Source organism: Vespula pensylvanica, chromosome 2 (genome assembly GCF_014466175.1).
Source record: "Vespula pensylvanica isolate Volc-1 chromosome 2, ASM1446617v1, whole genome shotgun sequence".
In the NCBI taxonomy this organism is placed as follows: Eukaryota; Metazoa; Arthropoda; class Insecta; order Hymenoptera; family Vespidae; genus Vespula; species Vespula pensylvanica.
Window position 1 is genome coordinate 1089438 of NC_057686.1, and position 21365 is coordinate 1110802.

At 28.3% G+C, this 21365-nt stretch overlaps 5 protein-coding genes across 11 annotated transcripts; 3 read left to right on the plus strand and 2 right to left on the minus strand.

The window, feature by feature from the left end:
• The first annotated feature begins 1536 nt into the window (after positions 1-1536).
• Positions 1537-4857, plus strand: LOC122637478 (ADP-ribosylation factor-like protein 13B). Its single transcript, XM_043829617.1, has 8 exons — positions 1537-1719; positions 1800-1870; positions 2141-2274; positions 2417-2532; positions 2713-2892; positions 2978-3161; positions 3238-3271; positions 3355-4857. The coding sequence occupies exons 1-8, from the start codon at positions 1661-1663 to the stop codon at positions 3651-3653; spliced, it is 1077 nt and encodes a 358-aa protein (XP_043685552.1). The 5' UTR covers positions 1537-1660; the 3' UTR covers positions 3654-4857.
• LOC122637479 (caspase-1-like) lies at positions 4262-6193 on the minus strand. The gene is made up of 4 exons (XM_043829618.1): positions 5819-6193; positions 5312-5571; positions 4922-5230; positions 4262-4806 (listed from the first exon to the last, which is right to left on the minus strand). The coding sequence occupies exons 1-4, from the start codon at positions 5887-5889 to the stop codon at positions 4559-4561; spliced, it is 888 nt and encodes a 295-aa protein (XP_043685553.1). The 5' UTR covers positions 5890-6193; the 3' UTR covers positions 4262-4558.
• Positions 6194-7009: 816 nt separating this feature from the next.
• On the minus strand, positions 7010-14950 carry LOC122626985 (serine-rich adhesin for platelets-like). 4 transcript variants are annotated; one of them, XM_043807660.1, is made up of 10 exons: positions 14636-14950; positions 14165-14335; positions 13968-14077; positions 13669-13816; positions 13377-13574; positions 13094-13311; positions 12691-12995; positions 7425-12580; positions 7254-7312; positions 7010-7159 (listed from the first exon to the last, which is right to left on the minus strand). In XM_043807660.1, exons 1-10 carry the CDS (start codon positions 14676-14678, stop codon positions 7070-7072), a joined length of 6498 nt encoding a protein of 2165 aa, XP_043663595.1. In that variant the 5' UTR covers positions 14679-14950; the 3' UTR covers positions 7010-7069. The 4 variants fall into 4 exon arrangements, with proteins under 4 accessions (XP_043663595.1, XP_043663594.1, XP_043663598.1 ...); XM_043807659.1 differs by having other exon boundaries at positions 13944-14077; XM_043807663.1 differs by lacking the exons at positions 14165-14335; positions 14636-14950 and having other exon boundaries at positions 13669-13826.
• Positions 14815-15899, plus strand: LOC122626988 (protein PET100 homolog, mitochondrial). Of its 4 annotated transcripts, none has more exons than XM_043807672.1 (2): positions 14815-14939; positions 15490-15899. In XM_043807672.1, exon 2 carries the CDS (start codon positions 15501-15503, stop codon positions 15747-15749), a length of 249 nt encoding a protein of 82 aa, XP_043663607.1. In that variant the 5' UTR covers positions 14815-14939; positions 15490-15500; the 3' UTR covers positions 15750-15899. The 4 variants fall into 4 exon arrangements, with proteins under 4 accessions (XP_043663607.1, XP_043663608.1, XP_043663606.1 ...); XM_043807673.1 differs by having other exon boundaries at positions 14825-14943; XM_043807671.1 differs by lacking the exon at positions 14815-14939 and adding an exon at positions 15045-15184.
• Positions 15900-16020: 121 nt separating this feature from the next.
• LOC122626987 (ras association domain-containing protein 2) lies at positions 16021-20539 on the plus strand. Its single transcript, XM_043807668.1, has 10 exons — positions 16021-16525; positions 16859-16953; positions 17031-17161; positions 17266-17341; positions 17442-17582; positions 17658-17831; positions 17904-18395; positions 18489-18771; positions 18865-19084; positions 19201-20539. Exons 1-10 carry the CDS (start codon positions 16486-16488, stop codon positions 19259-19261), a joined length of 1713 nt encoding a protein of 570 aa, XP_043663603.1. The 5' UTR covers positions 16021-16485; the 3' UTR covers positions 19262-20539.
• The last annotated feature ends 826 nt before the right edge of the window (positions 20540-21365 follow it).

The window sequence follows — 21365 nt, forward strand, 5'->3', positions numbered from 1 at the left end:
CCACGTATTTTTATAAAGTTTAAACAAATGTAAAATTATCGAAAGTATTAATTTGGTAAATCGTTGCGTTTAAGAAGGGGAAGTTCGAAGTTGACTCGTCGGAGTATAACGAAAAACAAATCCGATAATTGTCAAAGTCAGTCAAATATTTGTTTTCGTTCGTGTTGCACGTAATTAATTTGACTCATATATATCGTTCGTGTATTTAAATCACAAATGTAGTTCACGTATCTCGTACATTCCTGAAATGTTAATAAAATAATCGATTTTATTAATTATTCCCATCTGAGACTGAGATTTATTTATTTATTTATTTATTTATTTTTCTTTTTTTCGAAAAATTAAATTGATTTTATTTCATATTGATCGAAATTTTAAATTAAGTTTCTTTAACGTTTATCTCATTTTTATTAACGTTTCTTATGAGATTTTTACGTCTATTTATAATCTATTTATAAAAATTAGGATTAGAAAATTTACAGATACAAAGAAATAGATAACAATTAACTTTTCTACAGAAATAAACGTATATTATTTAAACGTTTATACGAAAATCAGTAGTAGGTTAGGAGCTTCTTCTCTTTGCCGCAAATTTCAAGGGGCGCCACAATAAGAAACTCTTTCTTTTTTCCTTCATGAAAAATGTCAAAATGAAGATTTACACCAACATCGAGTCCAGTCGTAATCCTTGACCGATTCTAAAGAATAGGACCTTATTTTAAAAATGAAGGTTTTAGGAAGAAGATGGTTTTTTCAAATTTCTAAAAAAGCTTTATTTTTATGCATAGACTATTCTCTAAAATCTTCAAAAAATAAATTTTTTTTCAACAATTTTTTTCATCTTTAATGAAAATGAAACTGAAAAATTCGAAAAAGCTATGCGCTCGCTTAAATCTTCATCTTTAAAATAAGATCTTGTTTATCAAAATCGGTAAAGAATTACGCCTGTAATCATTGTTAGAGTAAATCAAAGCTGACGCCATTAGAAAATTACACCTGACGTTTTAATTATTCGAGAAAATTATTTTTTTTTTTTTTTTTTTTTTTTTTTTATATTCTCTCCTTTTTCTCTATATTATGTTATATTTTCAAATATAGAAATTATCTTGAATATTACTATTAACAAAATTTCATGATACGTTTAGACTGTAGAAATTTTTGATTAGAAAATAGTATATAGCAATATATTTATATCATATGGATTTATTTTATATCAAATAATTATATATATATATATATTTTTCTTTCTTTTCAAAATTTCATGTTTAGCATCTTATTATTGATGAGTGCAATATTTAAATAAAATATATTTGGTATAACATTTTTTATAGCAGGTTCTACTTCTTCTCTCAGTTAGTAAGTTCATGTTTTACTATGTGTTTGTTTATGCTAGTTTAGTCAAGCTTCTGTCAAAAAATAATTGAATCAGATTGAATTTTCTTTGGTGGTAATATTTTACATTATAATACTTGGGAATTTTGTGTTCAAATAATTTCATAAAAAGTATTTAAAATAAAATTATAATCAAATATGAATTACTTATATATTGATATATTGTATGTAAGATATAAATCCCACACAATTTTATATAATAAATTGAAAAATTAAATTAATAATATAAGATATCATTTAAGATTTAACTTGTTCATAATTTATTATAATGGGGAATTGTCTACGAAGTATGATAAGGAGATTACCAAAGAAACATAATTCAGAAAAGTAAAATATTTTAACTTCTCTAAGTGATATTTATATGAAGTAGAAATGTTTTCTTAAAAAAAGTATTCTTTTTATTTCAGAAGTATAACTCTTCTTATTGTCGGCCTAGACAATGCAGGAAAGACTTTAATTTTAAATCATATACGTGGTGGTATGTAAAAAGAAAAGCATATGCTCTTTGTTATCCATTTTTCTTTTTTTTTTTTTTTTATTTATTTATTGTTAAAAGTTTTTATCCTTATATATATCTTTGCATAAAAATTCACAAAGAATATGTATTTGAGGATTGTATTATTTATGTAAACAAAAATAGAGAAAAGATGCAAAAAAATAAAAATCTTCATTTTTTATATAAATAAAGTATTGTTATATATATATATATATATATATATATATATCACAAAGTTTATTCAACTTTTAGACCCCGATAAGCATGTACTACCAACAATGGGATTTCGAATTATATGTTTAAAATATAAATCTTATACTATAAAAATATATGATCTCGGTGGTAGCATACAAATTAGATCACTGTGGCCAAAATATTATAATGATGTGAGTTCACATAGGCTATTTTAACATATATATTCAAATTTAATAATACAAAATTTATATGTATTTCTTTTAAATTATCTCTATTATAAAAAAAAGAAAGCATAATTATTACGCATTTGTATTTTAATATTGAATATTTTAGATACATGGTCTTATATATGTGGTGGATGCTAGTGATATTTCCCGTCTTGCAGAAAATAAAGTCGTATTTGGTGAATTAGTTGCGCATGAAAGTATTTCAGGAAAACCATTATTATTGTAAGAAAAATAAGTCATTATGTGTTATTTGCACATGCACATGTTGGCTTCAATATATGCACATGTTTGTAATCATTATCAAATTTTATTTTTAACAATAATCTAGCAAAATATTATCAATATCTCAATGATAAATTATCGTTGATATATATTATTTTTATTTTACATATGTATACATAGGCTTGCCAACAAACAAGATTTAAATGGGGCAATCGATGAATTGGACGTTGTAGACAATTTAGACGTGGAACATATTGTAAATACTACACGATGTCCTACAAGAGTTGAAACTTGTTCGTGTTTCTCTGAAAAAGAAAATGTGAAAAATAGAAATACTTTAGGCATTACAAATGGATATAAGTACTGATAATTTTTTCATAATTGTTTTTTATCAAATTAAAATAATTTTTTGATATATATTGAAAATATATTTATTTCTACTCAGATGGTTATTAGATACAATACTGAGAAATTATACTGTATTAAATAATAGAGTTAAACAATCTCAAAACATAGTCAATGAAGAATTAAAAAACCAAAGAGTTACGAAGGATTGCAAATATTCTCCACCTAAATTATCAGTACACTCTAATCCTTTTAAACCAATAGCAGAACTCTTATCTAAAAAGGTAAACTTGATAATATTTTTTTATAGATATACAATATGATATAATAATTTTATATTCTATCATTATTAATATTTAGGAAGGAAATAATACAGAAAATAATTTGGTCAATGGTAAGCATTATATCTCTAAATTACAATATTACAATATTAAAATATCGTTATAATATAGAATTATATAATAAACATTTCGACAGGTGTTATTAATGGACAATCATTTAAGAAACTTTTTATGTCAAATAAGACTGCACCACTTCCATCTGAAAATGCATTTAATATAAATGAAGATCTATCTTTGCATGATAGTTTTAATGTAACACCTGTAGTACAAAAAAGTACTCAAACTAGTACTGTAATAGATTTACCAAGTTTTGATTTGCATCGTAATGATGAAAAAAATAACAGACGTCACCGTCCAAACACAGCACCAGCAAGTTCTACATTACATAATAATACGTTATCAATAATAAGTATTCCTGGACAAGTTCTTCAGTAATGACGTTCATTATATATTTTTGGGGCCAATATGTATAAAGAGGTGAATTAATGAAATAGAAGTATTAGTCGAATCATGTCATATAGAAAGTAATTTTTACTGAAAAATTTAATATATCACAAAAAAAGAACTTTTTTCATTTTACATTTTTATTGTATACTACAAAGTCATACAAATTTTATAAAGGTACGACAAGTGTATATAATATAAAGTACATTCAATTATTAAAAAATCACAGTATGTGTATGTGATGATGCTATCTTATTTATAAAATATATTTATTTGTGTTTGGTGAAGTTATTTTCATAGAATTGTTATAATAATAGATTTACATGGTTAACGCATGTTCTATCACAATTCATAGAATGGTAAACAGTGGAACTTTTTTTATCATAAATGCACTTTTCGTTGTAAATATTTATCAATTTATGTAGTGTATACAAATATATATTGCAAATGTAAAAATATTAAGTAACCTGATAAAATCATTGGAATAAAACTTAATAAATATATATTATAACTAAATGGTAATCAGACTATTACATAGATGTACTTTATGGCAGCACCTCACAAATGAAAAAAGTTTTGAAAAATAATCATAATGTCTGTAAATATACAAAATGTAAAAAAAAATTTATAATTTTAGTTATAATTTCATTAACGTGTAAAAGCAGAGAAATTTGTACTTCTCCTTAAGTCTAGTATATCATATTTGTGTACATTGTAATTCTTCTAAATTCGTTAATATATAAATGCAGCAAGTAATGGCAGTAATGCACATAGAAAAATAGTAATACATGTTATCTAAATAAAGTCCAACACATATATACAAAATATATGTGCTACAATAAGATAAAATGTATTACTTATATATAGGTACATAATGTGAATCTTATAACATTAAACTAAGCACCATTGATAGGCGCTGTGAATTTTATTAGACGAGTTAACATCGAAGTAATGCATGGAATTTGTTTTTGTTGATGCATGGTAATATTATCAGGAGTATTAGATTCGTAATCTATTGCAACTCGTTGGCAGACAAAAGTAAGTAGAGTTAACAAATCATATCGCATTCCAAATTCTCTTAATTCCATGCATAATGCTTGTATAAACCATGATCCACGTGTCGTATTTCTCCATGAATAATAACCTATGTACGTAGAAATTATTTTAAATAAATTAATAATAAATTAATAAAAAATAGGAGAGAAAAAGATGTTTCTTCTTTGCGAGATTTAAAACATACGGTTAAAATCACAGCTTACCTGGTATCGTTGAATAAGCAATCAGAAAGTCCGCATGACTTGGTATACGGAATGTATTGGTATGTGAACTACTATCAGTTTCTGTACGTTCTTTTAAACTAAAGCCAGAATCTAATTTATCACCTTGACAAGCTTGTATAAAAAATAGTTTTGGTTTTCCAGCAAGAGTAGGACATTTATCCGACGTAAAGTAAGACCAAATAGTATCAGCTTTGTAAGGAGTATCATATGCGTAAAGCATCCCTAATTCTCCATGGCTTAATACAGAAACTATTAAGCAATCATGAGTAGAATGATCTAGATCGGCAACTATAAAAATATATCGTTATCGATTAAAGATTAGTTTGTATATTTTTTTTTTCATATATTTTTTCATATTTCTCTTAATACCTTCTTGCAAAACATTTCCCAACTGTTTAGAAGTATAATTTTCATAAACTTGAATTGTGAATCCAAGTGATGCTAACGTAGCCTTGAGATTTTCGCAATCCACATTCGTTCCAGTTCTTTCCTTCAAATGATTAATAGAAAAATGTTCATGATTAAATATAATTGCTATACCACGTTTTGGATGATCCATTTTATAATGTGACGCATATCGTTCAGTAGGTGACGTTTGTAAGGGTCGAGCAACCTGAGTATTATTCTTTCTGTAAGGGTAGACATATTTTTCACATTTAACAAAACAATTATTTGATCTTAATATAAAAGTATAAAACTTCCTTTTATATTTTAACAAAAGATCTATACTTTCGTATCGAATAACTTTACTTTTTATTTCTTAAATACAATATTTTATAAAACAAGAAAAAAAAAGCTTTAGTATAACAAAAAAGAAAAAAAAAAGAAAAGAAAAGAAAAGAAAAGAAAAGAAAATGAAAGTACAGTCAATGATACCTTGGGTATCCGAACGCATCGGAAACATCTTTTTCCAATTTTTCTGCATTAATATTTTCTTTAGAACACATTTTGTGTGATAATGGGTTATTCAATTTTTCAAATAAATGGATTTATTTATCACTTTAGACGTTAGCCGTTAAGACAATGAGAAACAATGAATACACACACACATATATATATATAGCACTTGTGATACATTCTAAACCGATTTACGTATGGAACCTGCTCAACTTCTGACGCTCTCACACTTCAGCGACGTAAAGATAACCGTCGCTTACACAAAGGCGTACGTCATCGATGACTATCAACTGACCAATGAGAAAGCTCGAACTAGTGTAGATTCGATTTCGTAAAATTTATCCATTATTAACGTTGACAATTTAAACTTTCGAGTAATGTTGTTCTTCTTCTTTTTTTTTTTTTTCTTTATCCTTTTCTCCTCTATCACAATATAAGTTTTAAATATCGTTTAAAGCTTGAAAATTAAAATTGGTTTTATCTTTTCTATATCAATACAGATAAGATAAATTCGATTCTAACGCTTGTTATTTTTATTTTGTTTTAATCTTTTTGAATCGATCTTTAAACGAATTTTCATACACTTTTGTATACATATTCGATATTGTAATGTGATATATAATTATTGGAAATGAAAAAAAAACAGAGAGAGAGAGAGAGAGAGAGAGAGAGAGAGAGAGAGAGAGAGAGAGAGAGAGAGAGAGAGAGAGAGAGAGAGAGAGAGAGAGTTATTAATTTTATTTTATTGTTGATACCACATGTCAGATTTATTTATTAGATCAGTCGTTTTAACAAAAATAATTCATTAATTTTATATTAATAGTGACATCATATATCGCTATAACATATTATATATTCGTAATGATATCATAGTTTTTTGTTTAAAATATAAAAGTAATGTCATATTCCAAATAAAAATACTTAATAAATATATCACTCTATATTATACACAAGGAAAGTAAATGGTTTGTCAATGAAAATAATGTAAGTTTAATTCACACAAAAAATTGTAAATATTGTTTAAAAGTGAATTACCGATAAAATGATGGATAACAATGTATAATAATATTTTACATAACTTAATAACAATATTTACATAATACAAATTAGAATACATATACATACATACATACATATATACATACATGTGTTTGTGTATATATATATATATATATATATATATATATATATTATGAATATATTTGGATGTAACAAGAGAGCAATTGATATTCATGTAGGTCCATGAACAGATGTTAAAAATTCGTCTAAGTTCATATTACTTAATAATATTTGTGGGTCATATATACGTTTTTTCTCAACCTGTAAGCAAACAATTATTTTTTTGCAGTCAATTTGTATACATATAAACAGATATGAAAAAGAAATTAATAGCCCATGCTAATTAATAACAAACCTTTGGATCTTCTTTAGATTCTGATAATTTCCTTTTGTGATTTTTTGTAATTAAATTGTCTGAAATCACGTAATTTTACTTTACTCGTGAAAAAGAAATATTTCTAAATTAAACAAAAAGATGAATATTTGTAAATTCTTTTTAATAGAAAATATACAAATATTCAATTACCTTTTTGTGTTTTATTTTTTTCAGATTGCATTTTTATTTTTTCTGATACATTATCTTTATCATTTGTCGACGTAATTTTGCCCGCCGCTTTTTTTAATTTTGGTAATACAGGTTTGTCTACGGGCGATGATGTGGCTAATGGCTTGGTGCAATCATCCTTTAAGATAAAGTTATTGTTATTAGATTTTATGTTACTTGGTTCAGAATTTTTTACGGGCAACTTTTTGTTGATCAGTTTTTTCTTAGATTTTGGATTCATATTGAATATTTCTTGATAATCAGTAGCTGTCATAGTTTTGATAACTTCTCTGTAATTTTCATTACTGAGTTGAACATTTATATGCTGTTTTAATTCATTGTTACTGTATCTTCTTCTTCTTTTTTTCGTTGATACACTGTCATCATAAACAAAGTGATATTCCACAGAACTCGGTCCACTTGTATTTAAATCAATTTCCTCTTCAAATTGAATGTTGTCATTTTTTTCTTTATGATTATCAGTTTTACTTGCCGGTACTAGCTGTAAACATTCGAGAACGCAAGATAATTCCTCTTTTGAGTCTTGCGGTTTAATAGTTTCTACAGCGTTTATGATTTCGTCATTATCTAAAATATGTTCATCCTTTCTTTCAACTTGAAGATCTTTCGAGATTATATCTTCTGATATTTGAGATTTTGATTCATTTTCTTCATCACTGAACAAATCTCGTTTTACTTGATTTACTTTAGCCTTCAGTATATCCTTTACTTTTTCAATATGTTTTATCGCAATAATTGTATCATCTTTCATATTATATTTCTTTATTGTATCTTTTATTTTTTCAACATGTTTTACCGCAATAATTGCATTATCTTTTATATTATATTCCTTTATTGTATCATTATCTTGTACGTTTTGCTTTTTACCTCTGTTAGTACTCGATAGATAGTCTTTTGACGATTCTTGTTCGCTTACTTTGTTATCATTATTTTGTTCACTTTCAATAATATCGTTTTGAGATGTAGTATGAACAGTACCATATTCTTCCATCTTAGTTTTCCTCTCTATATTTACTTTTCTTTGCGCAGAGACTAATGTATTTACTGTAGTATTTGCTTCCATTAGAAGATTTTTTTTATTATTTTGAATATCCTTATTACATTTATGTGATGAATGTATAATAGACATTTTTTTGTTACTTTCTTCTTTATTGATATCTTGAATATTCGTAACAACATTATTACTCGGAGAAACATGTTCGTCAGTATTCTCTCTGTTATTAGTATTCTTATCAAAATTTTTTTCACATCGTTTTTCTCTGGTTCTTATTTCACCTGTTATCTTATCCTTTAGTCGATTATTTTTACTTACGTAACTATTTTTATTCTTTACCGATAATATATTTTGTTTAGATTTATTTTTTCCAAGAGTTACATTCGATTTTGGTATTTGTTTGAGTTTCGCTATTATACGTTGACGTTTTTGTTCCAATTGTTTCGCATGCTCATCTGTATTTATTATTTTCTGCTTATTATTTTGACAATTTGCGTATTCTGCCAATGGTAAAAAAGTAGACCTGTCAAGCGATATATTTTGTATATTTACTATTCGTGCTTTTTGTACGACTTCATTCGTATTGGAGACTTGTTCTCTTGAAGAATTTACGTTCGTTAATTTTTCATTTTCTGAGCTAATAAACGCAGATATCTTTGAAGATAAATTTGTTACATTGTCTATACCAATTTTTGAACTGCTAGGAGTGTCAGATATGTCTTCTTCCGGTAAGAAATTTTCATCCTTAGCAGGAGTTTCCTTTAAAGTAGATTCCAATTGCTCTTCGTTTTTGTTTATCGAAAGTAGCTTAGCTGGAGATGATTCAGATTTGATTACAATATCCGTGGATGCTTTCTCAACTTCCATTACATTGGTTGACATATTTGATACACTCGATACCGCTTTATCTTTGGTTAAATTATTTTTTAAGTTTGTGGATATATCATGGATAGAATCGTTATTAGATGCATTTACCTTTGCTATAGAATCATTACTTGTATCTGTGTATATTTTATTAGGAGTCTTTTTGTATTTTTTGTTAGATGAAAATGGTTTGGATGTATCGGTAATATTAGAGTTAGTAGAAGAAGAAGAAGAAGAGGATGACGACGATGAAGAAGAAGAAGACGAAGATGTGTCGCTGTCGGTTGAATTTTCATTAATACTCGGAGATATTTCATTATTTAACGTAACAACATTGCTAACATTTTCATTAACATCTTGCATTGGAGTTGCATTTACATTGGCAGATGTCGTAGTATCCTTAGTGTTGGAGGATATTTTAAGTTCTTTTACAGCTTCATCCTTTGGCAAATTTTCTTTGATCACTTCAAACTGTGTTATTTCAAGTTTAGTAGAAACAGATACGTTATCATAACTATTGTCTCTATTTATTGTGCATTGAGCAGCAGTGTCAGAAATCGGTACAGCTAAATGTTTCGTTGCACTGTTATCAAATTTCATATCAATTTTTATCACTTTTTCAGGATCACACGAATTCACATGTTCCGTACTTGGTTTATAATAAGGCGATATACATCCGTTGTATATTCCTTTCTTTATAACGTCGCGAGTATTTTCCTCGCAATGTTTTGGGGTTAATGCAATGCAAGGAGTAGTTGGAAACTCCGGTGTGTTTATCAAGCTACGAATTTTAGTCGAATCATCACTGATTTTAATATACGGTGGAATAATATTGCTATTCGGACTAAGCAAACGAGGAGTCGAAGGTATTCCAGAAGAATTTTCAAATTTTCTTGGCGTTTCTAAATCTATTATATCAGATATCGGAACAATTTGTTGAATATTTTCTACGCTAGCTTTCAGAGGTTCAGATATTGGAATGACTTCTATAGTAGGCAATACATCGTTCGTAACGATTGTTTCTTTTTCCGATTTTTTTAAATTCGTTTTCAATGTTTTTAATTGTACGTATTTCTTTACAACCTTTTTCTCACTTGTTTCTTTATCGCTTGTATTCCTCGTGATATTGTTTTCTATCACAGCTACAGGACAAGTGGATTTAATCGTGCATGCATCTGTACGCGTCTCTATCTTTTCCAAAACGTAACAATTACTCGTCCCACTCGTTACCTCCCTGTTTGCATTATTTAACAGATTCTTAGAAAGTGATTTATTACTCGTTTCCATTGACATCGACGAAATTATATTCGGTTTATTCTTTTTAACATTTTGTACACTTGCTATCGATTCTTCGTCTTGTTTTTCAACATACTGTTTCTTTACATCGATTACAATTTTTTCGTCGTTAGACTTTTTCTTACCTTTGGTCTTCAAGCTTTGCAAGTTACGTTTAGAACTCTTACACCCGACATTATTTTTACCTTCAGCAGCTTTTTTTTTTTTTTTATTATTATTTATCGTCGACGTCGTGGATTTCTCATCATTCGTCTGTAAACACTTACGCAAATCTGCATCCCAACTCTTTCCTATGGTCTTAGGTTTTTGAGATTTATTTATTGATATAGGAGAAGTCGTCGTACCATTGCTTTTACACGGAGATGGATCATCTATGATCACTCCTACGCCATTATATTTTTCCCAACCTCCCATAAGTTTCGGAATAGGACTTCTAGTCGCTATGGGTATTTCATTAGATTGTGCGATATTTAATGCATTTGGAAATGTTGGTACTGTTACAGATGGATTAGTGAATGGCGGTGATTTGAAGAGAGAAGTTCTACGAACTGATTTCATTGGTCTTAACAATTTCGGAGAACAGCTCATATTTTCATTATCTTGCATTTTTGGAGCGGAATGTATTAGCTTCGTTGGAGTATTAAAATCAAGTGTTCTTATATGGCTATTTCTTCGAGGAGTAGATAAACTAAGCCTATGTGTTTTAGCCCTATGTTTTAACAAAGATTTTGGTGTATGTTTATTAATTATATCGTCTTCAGTTTTTTTAGATGTCATTGCATTCTGCTCTTTACTCTCACTTGGTGCAGATTGTGTGAACGTTTTAAAATTTTCCATAAGTACTAAATCTATATCTGACAAATTATGGCTTTGATTAGACTTAGAATTAAACTTCAAATATGGCGATAATTCTATTCCCGACAAACTGATGTTTTCCTCGACGTTAATTATAGGCATATTTGTACTATTTAAAGATGTTTTAATACTGTTCTCTGTGCTATAAAGCGTTATTGATTCCATACTCACTAATTTATTTGTTTCAATTGGATCTAGAAAAATAGGATTACATGTATTTTGTATCAATTTGTCAATATTTTGTATAGGCTTTAATTTGCTATTAGCAATGTTTTCTTTTTGAGATGATTGTACCTTACTATTTGACAAGTTCTTTGCATCTTCTTGTATATTCGGTATAGTTGTTGGCAATACATATTTTTGCGGTACATTGACAGTTCTAACGTATAAAGTTTCCATTGATTCTTTAGTTTTGTTAGGATCTTTAGGCATGATTGGAATAAAATGTGAAGTAGAATTAGAAGTAATAGGATGAATATTTCCAATCGAGTAAGATGGATTTAGAGCACGTATATTAGTTATTTCTTCCTTCGAGCATAATACCAACGTTGGCATAGTCATAATATCCTGTTCCGAGATTAAACCATTAGAATTGATTTCAGATTCTCGTTTAATCTTTGTAGGTCGTGGACGCTTAACCACCGATCTCTTTGGTTTAGATTCCGTTTCTTTGTTCGCAGTAACGTTATCCATTTTCTGATTTTCTATTTGCGTAGTATATTTTTCAGACAAGTCAGTATTACTGGTACTAGGTATAGGTATAGCTATGGAGACTGGAGATTTTTTGTCATTGGTTTCTGTCGCAGACAATTCTTTGTTATCATGAATATTACTTTTATCATTTTCCGGTCTAACGTGCGTGTTAGTTATGTTGGCATTTATAATACTTAAAATAGCTGCGGCATTTTGATCCTCCAAAGCACTTTGCTCCTTTTGTTTATAAATCTCATCTTCAACTCTAGCAGTTTGTTGTCTGGAAGAACTGCGAAGTCTTTGTTTCAAAGGTATTTCTGCCGAACTCATTTCATTAGACGATTTAACTTCAACAATCGTATGTTCTGGTAAAATAATACCGATGTTATCAATTTCCATTTGTTTTTCTTCCGACCTGTTAATTAAAATCCTATTGTCATTGAAAGATAAATACGAACTTAAACTGTTATATTATTGATCATACTGTAGAGAAGAAATAAAAAACAAAATTAAAATGATACTTACCTATCTGCAGGAGTTGATTTAACATCAATATCTTCATCGGGACTTGTGTCGGTTTCTGTGTTTTTTCCAATGATTTCGTCCAGAAATTGTTCAAAGACTGGATCAGATTCTGTTGCTTCTACTATCGATTTGATAGCATTATTTAACTCAGATACGACCGATGTATTAAGTTCACAACCTGTCGATTCGTTTAAAATTTCTTTTTCTTCCCTTACGAGTGTATCAGTCGGAAGAATCGCTTTATTTATATTTTCAGCGATACGTTCTTGTAATTCCGTTCGATTTAACAATTCCTTCGTCAACAACTGGGAGAAGAAAAAAAAAAAAGAAAGAAAAAAAGAAAAACAAACAAAATTATTGCAAAAATATAAAAATGTAATATAACGTTGAAAAAAATACTTACACTAAGATTTTGAATAGGCTCGTCGTTGGATTCTGATTCATAATCAAGTAATTCACAAGGAGTAGTTTGAACTTCTGTGTTAGAGAAAGATAACAATTCTTCCGTGTTTGTCCCCGTAGTACACTTTTCACTTAGGGTAGTAACTTTTACATCGTCATTCCTACATTTGTTGTCATTAATGATGTTTACATTAAAATTTCGAGTATCAATATTATCGCCTAAAATATACATTATGTTTAAAGGATATTAGTTATAAATAAAGAACTTTTTTAATAATATTTACCTGAATCCGATGCAACTTTGTCTCTGCTATCCATGGTATGATTGCTATCCGTAAAACTATTTTTCCTGGAATAGCATTGTTTCGGTTGTACCATCGCATTATTAATGTCGGTTTGTATATAGTCACATTTTTCTGCATGCTTGATCGCCTCTGTATGTCCAGGTAAACTTTCAAGAGCTGTTGCTTCACAACCAATTGCTGTTTTTATTGATAAAGGAAATATTCGTTATACACGATTAAAGTATCCTTGAATGAAATAGTGCTAATAGATATATTTATTTCTTAGACTTACCATGATTGGATAACGAGACAGATTCCTGACACACAGTATTAGATAGTTTTGCATTACCTTTGTGTCGCTCTTTGTCGCTATTACTAAGATGCCTTTTTTTTCTACTGCCTGATATTATTGGAGATCCACTTAATGTTTGTTGGTTAGCCTATAATTAACTAAATTTTTTTAACTTTCTGTTTTATATGTAAAAGTACTAAAGGATAATAACATTAGTTTCATAAAGAATTTCCTTTGATAAAGAAAATATATAATTTTATACTAAAATTTTGTACCTGTGAAGGCACATTGATATTTACAACGAAGCGTTGCCCACGTGTTTCTTCTACTAAAAATTTTAATTGTTCTAATAGATCTCCGCAATGCTTTAGATGTTCACTATCTGTGATTTTGTTTAAACGTTCCTGTACTAAAGATATAATCATATAAAACGTCGATAAAACTATCGATATTCTTAAGATATTTCGCTCGTATAAAAACGATTATTTTAACTTACTCATAACGCTCATAGCCGAATACTTTTCAACGATATCTATTAACGTTAATCCACTGATACGAGTATTAAAACGTCTTCCTTTTGATAATACATTACGGCATTCTTGGAGATGTGGGGACGTTTCTAAGAATATCCTGGCAGCATCGTTACAATCATGATCTTCCAGATATCCTAATTTAAAATAGAATAATGTTAAAAATTACTTTTTGTGTCTTCTACATATTTTTTATATTACATAAAAAAAATAAAGAAACGATATAACTGTTCTTCATACGAACTGTAAAAAAAAGATTACTTTCCACTCGTATCTATAAACTTCAAGTTCATCATTATCTTTGTTTAAACAATACATTTTATTTTAACAAAGATAAGACGATAATATTTATAATAATACTGTTCATTGAGTTATTTATATTTTCTACACAAAGGTTAACAAAGGTAATGTAAAAATAATGCACAAGTATTATTTACCAAACACTAATCGAGCTATTTCCGAAGGTAACAAAGCTTCCATGATAATAATTACACAGGTTTATTAAATAAAACGAACAAAATTAAATAATTAAAACATTGATTATTAACTTCTGTAAAAGCAGGTTCACTTAAAATGCATCGCGTCTTAGGCGTCTTGCATTCTTGTTCAGAGGAGGGGAGAGACGCTTTTTTTTTTTTTAACCATAAACTACAAGTTCAGTAAACAGATTCATAAATTGTATAGGCTTTAGATTAAAAGAACATTGTTTAATGACGTTTATTCGGCTAAATTTAAATCGAAGTATGTAAGTTCACATCTTTGCAAATAAGAAATAAAAATAACAACCAATAATCTGACTATTATTTAAACAATGCACGGTTAAATAATAAGTTAAGTCAGACAGTTACGATTACCAACACACACATTTTTATTTATTAATTTATCGATCATTATAAAAAAACAAAATCACGCTAGTTTCTTTATCGATATTACAACCGATCGAAATCGTTGAAAAATCAATGTTTAAAATCTCTCATCAAACTGAAGTAAGCAATAGAACGTATCAGTAGCTTGAGCAGAATTTATAACCTCTTTGATTTATTTATTAAAAGTTTCTCATGTTATTCATCAAAGTATATCGTTTAAATCGTGTAATTTAATATTCTTCTATAAATTTGTAAACTTATTATTTGCTATTGTGACTGTGACAGTACGTAATTTGATTGATTTTATACAAAGCTATGTCATATACATATATGCTTTATTGAACTATGTATAGAATAGGTTTGACTCTTGATGCTAATATTGATTTATTTTTTGTCTTTACATTTCTAAATTGTATATTTTACAGATTAATAGAATATGGGAAATTGGCAATTAGAAGTTTTTAAAATGTCGTTATACATGGCATTTCCCGTAATAATGTTTCATTATTTTAATCAACCAGAAAATTTCGATGAATGGGTGAACAAGGTAAAAAATGAATATTATCCGAAAGAAGATAAAGAACAACGCAGGATGTTGGAAGAATCTATCAGAGAACATAATCGAAGAATAGAACAAAAGCAATTGGAAATTATGCAACGTTCTATTAACAAGAATATTTCATGAAACAAAAAATACTGTATAATATATTTTTAGTTTCTTACGTATGGCTGTATTTGTGCATGTATATTTCGTTAAATGTTAATCAAATATCTTCATTAGCATGTTTGTTCCATTTTAATGATTAAATAATAAACATTCATCTTGGTTGTACGACAGATGTAATATTTCTTTTTCAAATAAGTAAGATTTTTATCGTTGTTCACACAAAATTTCATTTAAATAAAATGTATAAAATTTGTAATGTTTCAAATCAAATATTCATTCTTTCACATATTGTGATACCGTTTCACGTGTGAAAATATAACCAATCGCGTGCAAGAATTACCGGTAAGAGGTATTCTGTCATTGGTGAAATTTTTTGACGTAATAAAATCCCTATTATTATTGGTATTCATGGGTTAGAAACAATATTGTTAATTTTAATTATTATATATTTTCAAATTTTTTCTTTGTTGAGTTAATGTATTAAACGCTATTTTGTCTTTGTAAAAATAAAAGAAAAAAATTATATAAATCTGACAGGGAAACTGCACTAGCAGAGATAGTTCCAGTAAGTTTTGGAACGCAATTGGAAATCGTAATTCATTATTTCTCTGTAGATTACCTTATTAGTGATAGACTTAATTAATCAGAATGTCATATTCAATACAATGGAATAGCAATAACATAAACAAAATGATTTAACGTTAATATAATCATCCCCTTCTTTATTTTCACTATTTAATGATAATTTGCCGTCATGTGGAAGTGCCATAAATGTGGAAAACCTGTTTATTTTGGTAAGATCTTTTATTTTATATTTCTAATTTAGAGATTTGACTTTGACAATTGCCGCTATATACGAATTAAAATTTTTCTTTATGTAAACTGACACGAAATGTGTCATTTCAAAAAGAAATATGCGATATTAATTTATTCTACATTGAAAAAAATTGAGAATGTCATTGAATACTTTTATTTTGTCTGATTATAAATATTATTGTCATTAATGTTATCGTCGTTGTGTTGTTTTATTACTAGAAAAAATTTGTATATACATAAAAAAAATTAAAAAAAAAAAAAAAAAAATTCATTCGTCTCAAGTTTTATTCATTATACTTGCTTATCCGTAGCGGAACGTAAGCAATCTTTAGGATATGATTGGCATCCAGAGTGTTTACGCTGTGAGGAATGCGGAAAACGTTTGAATCCTGGACAACACGCAGAGGTAAAAGATTTATTTGTCGTTGAAAGTTAATAAAGTATCAGATATTAACGAACTACTTTGATATTTGTCATCCTTAGCACAAAGGAGTACCATACTGCCATGTTCCTTGTTATGGTGCTCTTTTCGGGCCACAATTATTTGGTCACGGTACAAGAGTAGAATCACATACAAGTTTTGGAAAGAAAGAAGTTCGTCCGTCGCTACCGAGGTAATCATTCGTTCCAGTCATATTTTTTTATTTCTTTTTTCACAATTATTTTAGAATAAGATCATGAGAGTTTAATAAGATGTAATACGTATGTTTGCGAATAGGTCACATTTAGAATCAAAGTTGAAAGTTTTTAATCAGTATTACGAAGGTAAAAGCGGTGGAATCCGAAGTCGCGAGGTAAGCTCGTCTACTCAATTGTGAACTTATTTAGAACTACATTGTTCGGAAATAAAAATTTTATATTTGCGTGTATATGTATTGATTCATTTGAAAATAGGTCAATGGAAGATTAATATTGGAAGGTGCCTTGAGAATATATTGGGGTGTTCGAGGTGTTATTCATTTGAAAGAAGACGACGATCAGCGTACTGTGGTTACTGCGCGTAACAGAAACTCTTGTAGACGTAGCGTTTCAGAGGTTTGTTAATATGAATTTTCTATGATATATAATTTTTCATTTGAAATCATTTTCTATAACCATCTGTATGAGTAGGATTTGGAGAACGAAGACAAAAGTGATGTCGCATTGAAGAGTACATCGGAATGTGATACGGAAGGTAATGCAAAGTCGGTTCCTCAATCTCCCGATCATTTAAAAAGTTTGACTTTGCCTATGAAGTTGGATGTTAAAACCATGGAATGGGATGAATTAGACGAATTACTTCAGGTTTGAAGAAATATTTAATCGATTTTGTATATTACATAAATTAAGATTGTTTAAATATATTCATTGTTTTAGGTCGAGCGAAAGGTAGACGAGGGTAATAAATTGTATTCGACGATGCCTGAAAATCTTCCATCTATAAGTTCTAATACCGACACGCCAGTTCATTCTTCCGAGTCAAGTTTCGATAAAACAGATTCTCGTGATAATTCCGAAACAAGTAGTCCTAACCATCATGTTAATAGGGGTAATGATAGTAGTATAAATAGTACACCGACACATAGCATTGGTAGTTCTTCCAGCACTGATACTCCTATTTATCATGGGACACCAAGCCGGAACGGTACTCTCCGTAGGGTAGAATATTTTGATAATTTGGAGAAGAATGCAATTGGTAATAGGTCTATTAGTACCGACGATAGTTGGATAGAAAAGGGTTTAAATCGTTCGATGTCAGGTCCAGATTGTCTTCAACGGCATCGTACGGACAGTGATACGGATTCTGTAAACTCTCTGCAATTTAGAGAAGACGATAACATGACAATGTCGACTGATAGTGGTTTGGAGGTAACGATCGTTTCAATACTTTTTCTATTCCTTTTTTTGTCTTTTATTTGATCCACTCGTTAATATTCTATATTAATTGATGATTTACTTCAGTTGGACGGAGTTGTTCTGAGACGTAAACAAGGATCCACCGCAATTCGACGTAGACCAGGTGGTCGACGTCAATCACGTAGTCGATTAAGACGTCGTTGTTCTATAAATGGTCATTTCTATAATCGAGAAACCAGTTTCTTTACGCCACCGCATGGTTCTCAAATGTCTGTTTGGGTTACAAGTTTAGTAAACACGCAAGAGGTTATTAATCTTATGCTCGACAAATATAAAGTGGACGCAAAGTCGGACAATTTTGCATTGTTCGTAGTGCGCGATAATGGTGGTAGGTTTATATAAATCTTTCTTATATTTTCTTTCTATTATTATTTATTTATTTGTATATTATAACTTTATCATTATTTCAACAATTATACAGAGCAAAGAAGGTTGAGAGACGACGAGTATCCGTTGGAAGTAAGAGTAGTATTGGGACCACACGAAAATGTAGCAAGATTATTTCTGGTCGATAAACTTTCTACACCTGAAATCAGTTCAGATGTCGCACAGTTCCTTAATCTTTCATTAGCAGAATGCCATGGTATATTGCAACGTTATCATTACGAGGAAGAACGACAAATTGTACTTTTAAAAGAAAAGTTAGTAATTTTTTTTTTTTTTTTCTTAATGAATTATCCTATATCAATTGATTGTAATCGACTAAGTGATATATTTTTTTCTTTTCCCTTTATTTTTTTGCTTTTTTTGATTTCAGATACAAGGAGATGCGAAAGAGAATAAAACAGAGAATGGAGGAATTGAAGGTCCGATTGTAGTTAAGTGATTAAAATCAACGGACACACGCGGTAATCGGATCATTATTTTTCTAAAAATCTTCATTTTCTTTTTTCTTATATTGTTGAACGAATAACAGAGAAAGAAAGATATTTAGGATTATAAATAATTATATAATCGATCGGTTCCTTCTCGAAAGCCTTGCAAAATGAATTTTTATACTAAATTATGTTTTTGCAACGTCCAGTTAAACGTAATCAATATCATATTTTCATTCATATCTCTTAGCACTTATATATCATTTTTACATCATTGTTTTTTATCGTATACGTTCGTTGCATTTATCTACGGTTGGCATATATATAAATATATGTGTGTATGCGCGTGTGTACGAGCGCGCATGCGTGTATATATATATATCACATACATACATACATACATACATATATATATATATACACACTGCCAAGTTAGTTATAATCTGGTGCAATTCAACGACAGAACCAAATCTCAATTAATGAATCAGTAATATGTATTGCGTATGCTATTTGATATCAAATAAGCATTACTTTAGTATGTCCATGTGTGTATACGTGCGTGCGTGCACGTGTACATGCACATTGTTATTATATAAGGCAAGTTTTTAATAATTAGTATTTGTCTTTCTTGTAACCATTTATTAACGTTATTTACTATAGCAGTAGAAATGCATTACATTATTACTGTAATCTATGGTCTCGTGGTCTATCTGAAAAGTAAACAGGTAGTTAGATTATATAGATTTTATACGTACATATATATACATATATAAATGTATATATATATATATATATATAAATATGTAATTGATATAGTATGCAAATATCGATCAGTTAACGAGCATGCTACGAATCTCAAAGATTTAAAGTTTCTCAAAGTAAGCATTATGCGTGAAGAAAATAATGAGGATTGCTATTATAAACATGTTTCCTTATATACGTGGACATGTATCATATCTCGTGCAGTAATATACTTGTGTTTATGCTCCTTTCATTCAGACTTAATATCGAACAAATAATTCTATTATAGCTATTTAAAAACGAACAAACAAACAAATAAATAAATAAATAAATAAATAAATAAATAAATAAATAAATAAGTGAATAAATAAAGTCTTACTTTTCTGAAAGTAAAGAGAAAAAAGAGAAAGGAGTTAGTTTAACGCGAATAAATGTGAAGAATTTTTGCACAAATTATCAATGAGTAAGAGAATAAATTGGTGCTTCGATAATACAAGAACTTTTATATTTAATAAAGCTCTTAATGCTTTTGATTGTAAATCATTCTTTTGTTTGATTTGATAGTATTTTATATAGCATTCCGAGTTATTGAAAAAGAAAAAGAAAAAAAAAAAAAAATTAAAAAAAAAAAGAAAGAAAATAAAAAATAATAATAATAATAACAATAATAATAATAGCAACAACAACAACAACAACAACAATAATAATAATAATAATAATAATAATAATAATAATAATAATAATAATAATAATAATAGTAGTAGTAATAATAATGATAAAGTAAAGATTTAACAAGCAATGCATTTTTTTTATAGAAACAAATATTCAGAATGAAAAATGATTATATATCAATTTAAAATAAGTGTTAGTCCGAATAACGTATTTAAAACTTAAATACTTCCGATTATATAGTTCAGTTTATATATATATATATATATAATAGTAAGGTGCAATGTTGCCTAACACAATGTTCATTATAATCAAATTACTTGATATAAAAACTAATATACTTTGATTATATATATATATATATATATATATATATATATATATATATATATAATTATACCGACGAATTTTTTTAGCTGATTAAGAAACCGCAATATATTTAAACGACTGTCCAGAATATTATACATTTTTGAGCTAGTCAGACATGCTACGTGTTAGTTTACTTCGTATATAATTATCAGGATTTTAACTATTTTATAATGTAATAAAGCCAAAAGTGTTTTGCTGGACTGTTATAATTAAAACTTATAATATCTTCCGAAAAAAATATACAGATTATTTCTTCACAATTATTGTTCTGATTATATCGTTGATGGTGCACGATGCAATCATTAAAAAAAAGAAAAAAAAAAAAAAA

Excerpts from the sequence above, each read along its gene's own strand:
- LOC122637478 (XM_043829617.1), top strand. The coding sequence starts at position 1,661 with ATGGGGAATTGTCTACGAAGTATGATAAGGAGATTACCAAAGAAACAT. Across the intron at positions 2,275-2,416 it reads GGCCAAAATATTATAATGAT|ATACATGGTCTTATATATGT; the intron begins GTGAGTTCACAT and ends TGAATATTTTAG. Across the intron at positions 2,533-2,712 it reads TCAGGAAAACCATTATTATT|GCTTGCCAACAAACAAGATT; the intron begins GTAAGAAAAATA and ends ATGTATACATAG.
- LOC122637479 (XM_043829618.1), bottom strand. The coding sequence starts at position 5,889 with ATGTGTTCTAAAGAAAATATTAATGCAGAAAAATTGGAAAAAGATGTT. Across the intron at positions 5,231-5,311 it reads GGGAAATGTTTTGCAAGAAG|TTGCCGATCTAGATCATTCT; the intron begins GTATTAAGAGAA and ends ATATTTTTATAG. Across the intron at positions 4,807-4,921 it reads TGCTTATTCAACGATACCAG|GTTATTATTCATGGAGAAAT; the intron begins GTAAGCTGTGAT and ends CTACGTACATAG.
- LOC122626985 (XM_043807659.1), bottom strand. The coding sequence starts at position 14,678 with ATGGAAGCTTTGTTACCTTCGGAAATAGCTCGATTAGTGTTTG. Across the intron at positions 13,817-13,943 it reads ATATCAATGTGCCTTCACAG|GCTAACCAACAAACATTAAG; the intron begins GTACAAAATTTT and ends AGTTAATTATAG. Across the intron at positions 7,160-7,253 it reads AATCTAAAGAAGATCCAAAG|GTTGAGAAAAAACGTATATA; the intron begins GTTTGTTATTAA and ends GTTTGCTTACAG.
- LOC122626988 (XM_043807672.1), top strand. The coding sequence starts at position 15,501 with ATGGGAAATTGGCAATTAGAAGTTTTTAAAATGTCGTTATACATGGCA.
- LOC122626987 (XM_043807668.1), top strand. The coding sequence starts at position 16,486 with ATGTGGAAGTGCCATAAATGTGGAAAACCTGTTTATTTTG. Across the intron at positions 16,954-17,030 it reads ATCCTGGACAACACGCAGAG|CACAAAGGAGTACCATACTG; the intron begins GTAAAAGATTTA and ends TGTCATCCTTAG. Across the intron at positions 18,396-18,488 it reads CGACTGATAGTGGTTTGGAG|TTGGACGGAGTTGTTCTGAG; the intron begins GTAACGATCGTT and ends GATTTACTTCAG.